General features: G+C 37.1%; 1 protein-coding gene and 1 long non-coding RNA gene across 2 annotated transcripts; both read left to right on the top strand.

The window, feature by feature from the left end:
- The first annotated feature begins 228 nt into the window (after positions 1–228).
- Positions 229–3,144, top strand: LOC137996089 (uncharacterized). Its single transcript, XM_068841525.1, has 4 exons — positions 229–1,278; positions 1,593–1,652; positions 2,074–2,163; positions 2,510–3,144. The coding sequence occupies exons 1-4, from the start codon at positions 229–231 to the stop codon at positions 2,561–2,563; spliced, it is 1,254 nt and encodes a 417-aa protein (XP_068697626.1). The 3' UTR covers positions 2,564–3,144.
- Positions 3,145–4,185: 1,041 nt separating this feature from the next.
- LOC137994977 (uncharacterized) lies at positions 4,186–7,025 on the top strand. The gene is made up of 3 exons (XR_011122231.1): positions 4,186–4,324; positions 5,467–5,660; positions 6,375–7,025. It is a non-coding gene; the product is annotated as an uncharacterized lncRNA (long non-coding RNA).
- The last annotated feature ends 3,581 nt before the right edge of the window (positions 7,026–10,606 follow it).

The raw sequence follows: 10,606 nt of genomic DNA, 5'->3' as shown, positions 1-10,606 counted from the left end.
TCCAGATATTGTATTTAATTTATTAAGTTATAAGTCCAATTGTTTCACTTAATTTCATAGACCACCATTACAAATAAGACCACCGCAACATAAACATAGTCACCAATCTAGAAACACCCACGATGCCTTATTATTTATTGATGAGAATTTCACAACTTCAAATGTTAAATATCTTTTCTTATTTGGTGACTTGCGATTCAAGGATCACCGCTGATCTTGTGTACAAAGATGGCATCTCGAGTATCACCTAAAGAATCCTGTGTGGTTAGTATTTGCGATGATGAGTCAACGCTTTCAGCGAAATCAGTTAATGATGAAGGATCATCCGTTGAAGCAACTGAAAACGCTAACCCTGCTAAGGAAGAGCTTCTTCAGGCACTTGGGGATGTATACAGACCAGTTTTAACGTTGTTAAAGCTGTCGGGAGTGTACTTTGGAGACACGTTCCCTTACACGGAGATGCAATTCTCTCGTCCAAGAAGAGCAAGTTATATTTCCTTTTGTTATTGTGGAATCGTTATCTCTGGTTTGTGGTTTAATGTTGTCAAGACCGTGGTCAGTTTTTTATTAGAGGGTGATATATTTCGCCATGTCATGTTTATTTGTTGGTGTCTCCTTGTCGCTCTTCTCGGGACAACTTGCTTGTTCGTCCTTCCTTCGAAGGCTTACAGACCGTCTCGTTTCGAAGCCTTCATCCGCAAGGTAATCTCCCTTGACATGGTTAGGCCTTGTCTGAAGAGGGCCAAGTCAAGATCGAGAGTATATCTGATCATCTTTTCACTTGTCGTCATTGTTGCGATATTCGGTGCCTTTGCTACAGATATCGTTTTGAAAAAGAATATCGGCAATGCATTTCCTTGGAACAGATGGTTTATCTTTAGAGTTACGTCCCTCGTCTTCCTTACCTTTGCGTGTGGTGTGTGGCTTTTTCCCTTCGCTTTATTCTGCAGCACATGTTTCATTCTTGAAGCTCTTTTCGATGATCTTTACAAACGAATGTCACCACCTTATTCAAACTCGCTCAGCATAGCCGCACTGAGGCGACAGCATGACAATCTGTGCCAAGTAGTGGAGACGGCGAACAGCTTTCTGTCTCTTCTCGTCCTTGAGATCGTTACTTTTTCATTCCCTGTTATCTGTTTTAATTTTTACCTCGCCATTAACAGTAATACAATTGATAAAGACTTCGCATTTGTCGTCAGTACTTTGTTTTGGCTTCTAAGTTCATCAGCAATCACCGGAGTCGTCTTGATCGTTGGGTCAAAGGTCAGCGAAAGGGTAAGAAATCACTAGCATTATACTTTCCTTTTGATAATTAGATTGGTATTGATTGGACTTAAAATTGCCTTTTATAGCATTTATGTATCTTATGATCATGGTAGAGGATTTTAGTACATGTGTGCTGTTATTAGCGTTGAGTACGTCATTGAACAAGGCAAATATTCTCTCTGTGCACTCAGCTACATAGCAGAAGAAAACTAGTAAAGTGACCTATCTTGGAGGAGCTATATACTTCTCCCAATCTTCTAGTCTTCGTTGGCTACACTAGGAACGCCGAGTGTAACTCATCGGATTATCCCTTTTATCTTTAGATTCACACTGTTGAAAAGATTTTACAAACATTTCCTGTAGCATCAGAAGAAGAAGGAAAGGTTAGGCAGTTTTTATGAATAAGTATCACCATACCAACGGAGCATATATATCATACTATCTTTGTCACTAATATTGCGTGCTTCTCATGATTATCCTTGACAATGTGAATTCTTGTGACAAATAAAAAGAACATCAATTCTATTCCGCAAAGCCTTTTCCTCCTGAGTCTATAAACTGCTGACATCAGTTAATCTCCACCATGAACAGAATGAATGAGTACTTTGGCTTGTTGTAAAAGACCTTAGTATTGAATAAAAGCCTCTCTGGTAGCACGTTTAGTAGCACAATATTTATGCCTGTTAAATGATCAATATTAACTGTTCAGAATGGTTACTTGCGTTTCCTTGAAAGGTACATGGGATAAGGATTTTTTTTTTGGCTATTTGTTAAACATTAACTCTGTCATTGTTATTTTTGTAGTTACTGATCTTCATGATGAACCTGAAAGGTGACCCAAAGGGTCTTTCCATTGGGGGGCTGTCAGTCATAACGAAATCTCTTTCTGTGACGGTAAGTTTTGGATGTGCAACTCGATAGTGCAGTGATGAGTGAAGTACCCTGCTAATCCAATAGCCTGGGTTTAATACGTAATTTGGTCACTTTTTTCTTTATTAAAAAAAAGAAACTGATAACAGAAAACATTTTCTAAGTGCCGTTGAAATGCCAACTACCGTTTACGAAACGGAAATTTGCCTTATCAGTAGTTTGGTCCTTTCTCAAACTTAGCTAGTATTCAAAAGCATCGAATTTTATTCGAGACTGATCAAAACGCTTCCTAAATTGACTGCGGTGATCATGCATATAAAATTATTATTTTATCGTGAACAAAGGAGTTAGCCTTGTTTTTGTTTTCTAGGTTGTTGGGCTCATCATTTCATATGCTGCTGTTATGCTCTCCTTGCCAAGTTAGATTATACCCCATATACTCCACCGTGAAGAATGCCGAAAAATTGGTTGCTTGGAATTACAGTAAAAGAGGGAATACATAAAGTTAATTTGCAATATAAAAGAACATTTCTTTTGAAAGAGGAAAAGGTTGTAGTTACGTGTTAAAAGAAAAAAAGCTTAATTACGCCAGGCCTTCTTCATATTCTCTATTATGTACATGTGTTAATTCCTCTTCAAACCCCCAATCCTCTAAAATTAAAAGAACATTTTCTTTAGCAGGAAAAGAAAAACTCTGTCTTTTTCGTCTGACTCAAGGTTAATCAATTGACTGTTTTTCCGAAATTACGATACCTTTGTTTGGCCTCAACCCGTTGTGCTTAAGAATGATTTTTGAATTGCAATAAAATTTAATATTGAGACCACGACGCTTGCTTGAATAAGCCGGGTTTCCATATCACATTGTATCCTATCAATGAACATCTTGCTGCGAATTTTTAATCAGTAATCCCCAGACGTAAATAATATTTTGTGCACACTGTAGTTATTGATGATCTTATTTTAATAAAGTTTTCAATCATAAAAGTCTCTATTGAAAGAAAAAAGAGAAAGAAAAGCAAAGATGATTAAAAAAAACAAAAAAACAAAAAAGAAACAAAAGTAGCCCCTGGAAAGATCCTCTGTACTTCACCGACATCGATATCTTTCCTTTTCTTATCAATTTTTCTGCTAACGACAATAAAAATTCATTTGAGAAGAAATCGCTCTCTTTGTTAATTACTTTCAACCAACTGAAGAAAAGTTTTTCTTCTTTCTTTCTTCACTAAAAATTGTAATGTGATGTTGACACAAAGAGACTGAAAGAACGTTTTGTACCTTTGCATAGCTGAAGGTTTAAATCTCAACTGAGCTGGGAAAGAGTCATTTTGACTCCGTACACTGTTATTTTCAAAGAGTTAATTTCACTCCAGTGCTGGAGTAAAAAACTGGAGTAAAATAAAGTGGAGTAATATGTACTCCTGACAGGAGTTAATTTAACTCCACCAAGAGTAAATTATACTCTCACTAGTTAATATTAAAATGCACTGACTTTGCTAGAGTAAATTTTACTCTCCCTTCAGAGTAATATAATGTGCTGGAGTTAATTTTACTCCTATTTATCGGGATACTGAGTAAAGTTTACCCAACTTGAATTATACTTTTTGAGAAAAAAAGTAGAAGAGGATTTTACTCCTATGTATTTTTGTAAAGTAAATTTAAATTTAGCCAGTTTAAGATGTGGAATTAGGTTTGTTTTATTTTTGTGGAATCCTCTGGTTAATTCTTTGTTTTCAAGGAGTTGGAGTGAAAAAGTGGAGTAAACTAAACGTGGTAAAATTTACTCCTCTTATTTTGTACTCCACTAATTAAGAGTAAATATACTCCCTTCCAAGTCAACACTTTTACAGGATTGAAATCCTAATTTAGTGAGGGTTAATACGATGAGGCCACACTGAATCTTGCTGGTTTTTTCGTTTTTGATTGGACGACGCGCTAAGAAAGAAAGATCGTTATCCTCCGCCATCTTGGATAACGCACTAGAGAACAGACTGGAAGCTAATGAGCCGTTTTGGTCAGCAGTCACCGGTGCAGCTCTTACTGATTTCGGCGATTTCGGCGTGTCTTTCGGCGGTTTTATTCACGTTTGAATCAACGATCACAATTTGTGCTGACGAGTTTTTCGTTTGTGTACTCTTTAAGTGCTGATCCAAAGCAAGGAAATGCTTACAACAACTCAAGCAAAAAGGTAAGCGTTCACTGAACTATGAGCAGATAACATTTGATGCCTTAGGCCCGATCCAGACATTGCACTGCGTACTTTTCATGAGCCGAACTCAATTCGAGGTCGACTGACACAAACTAAGAAAAGTACGCCTGTTGATTCAGAAGTCGAACTTAATTGGCCGATCCACAACAGTTCCAAAGCCATTACCAAGAAAACCAATTGATTTTGTCAGCGATTTTCATGTAGAAGGCAAAACATGGTTAATGCATGAAGTTCGGCACATGGAATGTTCGACGTCTGAAATCAAAGCCGATCCACGGCCATGCTAAAGCCGAATTCCCGTCTAGGCCAGGTGAAAAGAACGCCTGAGCCATTCCAAATTGAAATAGCTTTTCTTAATTGATTCAAACGCCGAACTTTTCATGTACTTAATCAATGTATAACGTTTGGCTCATGAAAAGTGCAGCGTCTGAATCGGGCCATATTGTATTGCCTTACTGTCAAAAGTGACAATTTAATGTTTACAGCTTATGTAGAATTCAAACTTTTCACATGCACCTTCAAGTCCCAGATTTGTCAGGCAAGGATATTTAGTTTGGCTTTAACAAATTGGTATGTATTTCAAAAGAGCAATGAAGCTTTAGATCAAATGGTTAGGCAAATGATTTGGTATAAGAGTGCTCTCACCGCAAATTAGATGATGACAGAAAGCAGAAAGCTTAAGCTGTCATTTAAACTATTTCACTCAATGCAAATAGTATGTTAATGCTTGAGATTGTTATTATTTGCGTTTAAAGAAAAGAGAGCCAAATTTTGATGAGTCTGCTTTTCACACACTTATAATATTATTATTATTATAACAGAAATGACAGTGTCTGACTCTTGCAGAATGCAGACCACAAACTAACCCTAACTCACAGTTATTGAATGCTATTTGTAGGCAGTCTGCAGTTGTCATACACCTTAGAAATGATCAGCTTTATTATTACCAGTATTTTATATGAGACATGTGATATTGCGTGTTATTATCTGGATGTAATTTTTATGACATCTTTTATCTGTAAGTAACAGTAATAATTTTTGTTTGGAATGTGAGTGAGATTGTGAATTATTTTCTTCTAAGAAAACTGAAACTTTTCACTATATTTATATGTTGATAACAGTTCAAATTGGAGGCGGGTACAGCTGGGAATTGGTTCATCAAAAGATTGCTGGGAAGTTTGGGCAGAGATTTGGTTACAGAAAGTGCTGAGGCTAGCTAAGAAGATGCCTTCTTCTTGCAAAATACAGTACACACCCCTCCCTACATGTATAATCTATGGAAGAGGAGTTGGAGGAAACCCCAGATAAAAGAAAGGTTGGTGCCATGAAAAAATCCCTTTGAGGCATGTTTCTTTAAAAAGCTGTAATGCAGTTAAACAGCTGAAAGTCTGAAAGACTTAGAAGCTGATTGTTGCTTTTAAACAAGTGATGCATATAGATACAGTATTTACAAATAACTCGCATAAATTACACTTTAACAACTAATTCTTGACAGTCACTGTTATAAAATAATTATAAAGCACTGTCTCAGTTACAGGCCTGTATAAGTATAAACTAATAGTGCCTAGTGATTAGTGGTAGATGATTCTGCAGTTTTATTTATCCACTGTCTCACCCAAGATCTACTTTCAGTTTAAAATCTGAAATACTCCTATATGAGATAATTTTAAATACCCCATCACACATAAATAATAACAGCGTCTGGCAAGATATTGTCAAGATTTGTTCCATGAGTTCCACTACTATATGTTTACTTTTTTCATTATGACAAAATTAATTTGATAACTTACACTAAGTTACTCAATGAATCAAAAAAATGTTACAGGTACATGTAAATGATTTCTCATGCAAGTATTACATGTACTTCCATTTATTTGGCACACCAAAATGGTTGGCTGGCCTCTTTTGTTTCTCAGGATTAGGGATGTATTGGATTTGTGCTCTCTTCCCATTTTGTTAGAATATTGTGGAATGATCTTAATTTTGGAAGGGGTTATACTAATCATTATTCTCTTTAATTCCTTTTAAGGATGATGAGTCAATCAATGATGAGGCTCTAAAAACAACATTTGCAAGGATTGTTGCTTCTGGCACACTAAGTGAACTAGAGCCATTTACTGTACCTTTTGGTAGAAAGCAAGGTTTTCTTAAAACTTTCATTTGCTTTAATTTTTTTGCTGGGAGCATACTATGTTTGTAATATTAATTATCAGCTTAATCACAAGGCTTTTTTTCTTTTCGGAAACAATTCTGATGGAGAAAAAAAAACACACAGTGGTAAAGTTCAACGATTGCAAAATTTTTGCATCAGTTATCCTAAGGCATGTTCCATTTTTTTATGTTTGACTTCTTTCTGTAAGAACTGACTTGTATGACATGTACATAAAAGCCATTTTGTTATACTGAGACACATTAATTTTATCCAAGTATGTTGTATGCTTTAGTTTTTGTTATTGAATTTAGATTTTGCAACCATCATTGCTATCTGTAATCAAATGCATACCACTCAATTTATCTTTGTTTAAGGCAAGAACACATTCAGCTGATTGCCATTTAATTATTACCTGTGATTAATTAGAATAAAGATAGCTTCGATTTTTACGATGTATTTGCATGTGTATCTTTATCATGTGCATTCTTTGCAATCTTGTGATTAAAATTACCAGTATTAGATGCTTCATTGTAAACCTGGTCTTTTCTTTACATAATATTAAAAAAATGAACTTTTTATGGTTTTATTAGAAATCTGACTATAAATGAAGATACAGTAGATATAGTGAGGGTAAATGTGTTCTGTAGAAAGAGTAAATATTACTCTGACAAGGGGAGTAAAGTTTAAGAAGGTAAATTTTACTCTTGAAAAGGAGTGGTTTTGTACCTTTTTTTCTCACCCCAGTTTTGGAGTTAATTTAACTCTGTCGAGGGTAAATTGAACTCCATTAAAAGAGTTTAATTCACTCCAATAGAAGGATAAAATTTACTCTTGTATGGGAGTGAATTTTACACAAGGAGGAGTAAACAACACTGGAGTAAATTTTACCCCAACAAAGGAGTAAAAGATATAGGAGTACATTTTACTCCAAAAACGGAGTAAGCAATACCGGAGTGAATTTTACTCCAAAAATGGAGTGGTTTTGTACCTTTTTTTTTACTCCCTTTTTGGAGTTAAATCTACTCCTTGAAAATAACAGTGTATTGTATTTACCTAGCACCCCTCAAATGTACACTTTGTTTGAAGCTTTATCTTTGTTGCTGTACAATTTTTGTCCGTACCTCGTTTTCACATAAACACTCGGAAACGTTCAAAGCGATGTAGGGTAAGGGACAATTGATACCTTCCAAGATTGAAGCGTGTAGCACAGATATCTGCAAACGGTAAAGTCCGCTACCACCCTAGAAGGCCCACCAGGCCGGCACGTATCTCCGGTTTCTGTAGCATGAAGCGACTAGGAGTATTTCTTCTCCCCCCTGGATGGGATGCTAGTCCATCGCAAGGTTACCCCCAGCATTTTCGCCGGTACCCATTTATATACCTGGGTGGAGAGAGGCACCGTGAGAGTAAAGTGTCTTGCCTAAGAACACAACACAATGTCCCCGGCCAGGACCCGAACCCGGACCACTCGATCCGGAGTCGTGCACACTGGTAGAAATATGTAAAAAGTGTGAAAGCTATTGGAAAAAAGGGGACGTTAAAAACAATAGAAACATGTAGAAAGTCAGAGTGTAAGAAAGGGGGCGTGCAAACATAGAAAACATGCAGGAACTATTTAAAAACTTCAGCACGAATTGAATTAGACGGCTGTACATTGAGACTTGCCTGGTTGTCCAATTCATTGACTTCAGCTAGTACAAAGTTGCGTTGCAGAGCTGAACAACGAGTTTCCAGAAATCTGATTGGTTGACCAGTTCATTGTTTGATGTTACATTCACCATGCTAGCTAGTCTTACAAAACATGACTGAACTCCCACTGTAATAATTTGAAATGCCCTGGATCAATATAATATTTAAATACACCTCAAACTTTGGTACCCACTGACCTGAGGAGACCAACTTTTGGCTCTAGATGACTAGGAAATGATACTGGTCGCTTGGCCGGGCATCAAATGAAACCCTCTGCAGTAAGCAAAACGGAAAACTACATTATAACACAATGGTTAGCTTCAGTTTATTATTTTTTTTTGAAGCACAACTTGGAATTATGCTTTCGTGTGAGACTGGAAGAACAATGCTACATCACTGATTCATCTGTTGATCTTCCACGGTATCTGTCCTGATAAGTTTTTGCTATTCAGCTCTTGATGAAAAGCAGACGATATACAGACCAATAAATTAGATTACAGTCCATTTGGTCTTGTCACTTCATGCATTGAACTTGGGGTTAGATACAGTAAATGAACTTAAAAAGTTCCCAATTCTGTGCTCCTTCCTTTTGGCTTAAGGTCAAGGTTGGGTGATGGGCCACCCACCTGTTCTCCCAGGCTTTTTGCCCCTTCATAAGGCTAAGAACAACTCACTTAAAGTGAATTTAATTATTAGTATCATTACATTGGTGATTATTGACAATTCTCTGCCCTCATTGGTTACCCTTGAGGTAATTCTTACGCGATTGTCACTTAAGCAGTTCTTCAAAATGGCTGCAAGCCGTTTTGTCGAGGTGACAGATGAAGAAATTAATTGTTTCAAAGACAATGCATATTTTTCAAATAATCATCCGTGTGTGCATTGTTATACTAAAACAATAATAAACAAAAATTAAAAAAATATAGTAAGGATAATAATAATAATAATAATAATAATAATAATAATAATAACAACTTTATTTATTTCACTTACTTACATTAAAGAAATAGAAATGATTGATAATAAAAAATTCAAAATTCTATAAAATTACGAATTACATGATGCAGAGACATTAAAATCATACAATCGAATTATACTAATGACGGCTAAACCAGTGTCCATAAAACGCCCCGAGTATAAAAACATATAGACCGTGTATCTCAAATATCCGCACTGGCTACATTTATTTTACAGTCTAATGATTGCTCTATCTTGCTACGAAACGGCGTTCGCGAACCTTTAACGCATGCATGTACCGATCTTAAGAGTTCAAATGAAATCTGTGTCCTCAACGAAGTGATTGCAATATGATAAGGCTCGGTATCTTTCTGAGCTATCTTGTCTGCGAGATGCTTTAAGAACCGCTGACACTCAATTCCCATTCCGCCATTGGTTCCAAACACTAAAGGCGTAAAAGAACCCATTTCTACATCTAACACCCGCTGCTGGTACTTGCGCTTCTTCTCTTCTTCTTGCTCCTTGAACACTTCCGATGTTGGCTTGCTCTCGTAACACTTGGAGTTGACGTGCGTAACTCTGACATCAAAAAATGCCGTAACTCCTCTTGCCCAGAACCCTCCCGCTTTGACGTCCAACCTTGCCTCAGAACTTGTAACAGCGCTCCTCAAATGAAATCGCTCGTTGTCCAGGGGTTGAAGGCGTGGTTCGATTTCGACATTATTGCAGATCTTGTCGATGAATGTCGTTAACAAGTTCCGTACACCATCATGTCTCTGCGCTACAAACCACCCCCCTTTTTACAAGAGAGGGCGTGGCCAACGGTGAATTTATCCCCACATATGCAATGACTTGGTAGATCGACTAAGGGCAGGTCATAACGCAAGCGTAGCGAGTCTCTGAACTCTTGCTTGTTCAGGGCTAAACCCTGGTCTGCGAGGGGCATCGCGTTCAGCCAAGAACTTGCGCCCTTGTCTCTCGATTGATTGACCAGTCGCAGCAGGTCTGGGGAGAGGCTTGAATCGATGCTATCCATTTTCTCTTTGGCACTTGCTTTCTTAAGTGATTGTTGATGCCTCTGTAGCTCCTCCACAGATCTTTCTCCTGGCACCATGATGGAACTCTGTGATGTAATAGAATCTACGTGCGCGGTGGTTAATAGTCTCGAGGCAGCAAACTGCTGCGGTGCCTCGGGTCTCAGATCAGGAATGCCTAGACCCCCTTGACCCGTTGCTAAGGTAGCAAGTCTGCGCACTTCGTGAGCAGACTTGCTACAGAATAATAATAATAATCATCATCATCATCATCATCATCATCATCATCATCATCATCATCATCATAATAACAGTAATAATAATAATAATAATAATAATAATAATAATAATAATAATAATAATAATAATAATAATTTTCTGGTCTTTCTATCTAGATCTTGTAACTCCGACTTTCTCCAGTCCAGGAAT

The sequence above is a fragment of the Montipora foliosa genome, chromosome 3, assembly GCF_036669935.1.
Source record: "Montipora foliosa isolate CH-2021 chromosome 3, ASM3666993v2, whole genome shotgun sequence".
In the NCBI taxonomy this organism is placed as follows: Eukaryota; Metazoa; Cnidaria; class Anthozoa; order Scleractinia; family Acroporidae; genus Montipora; species Montipora foliosa.
The sequence above is the reverse complement of the archived record's forward strand: the minus strand, read 5'-3'. Positions and strand labels throughout refer to the sequence as shown.

What these genes read in the sequence shown, in the direction of transcription:
- LOC137996089 (XM_068841525.1), top strand. Translation starts at nt 229, where the DNA reads ATGGCATCTCGAGTATCACCTAAAGAATCCTGTGTGGTTAGTATTTGC. An exon ending in GGTCAAAGGTCAGCGAAAGG is followed by an intron (nt 1,279 to 1,592) that starts GTAAGAAATCAC and finishes TTTTATCTTTAG; the next exon opens with ATTCACACTGTTGAAAAGAT. An exon ending in CGAAATCTCTTTCTGTGACG is followed by an intron (nt 2,164 to 2,509) that starts GTAAGTTTTGGA and finishes TTTGTTTTCTAG; the next exon opens with GTTGTTGGGCTCATCATTTC.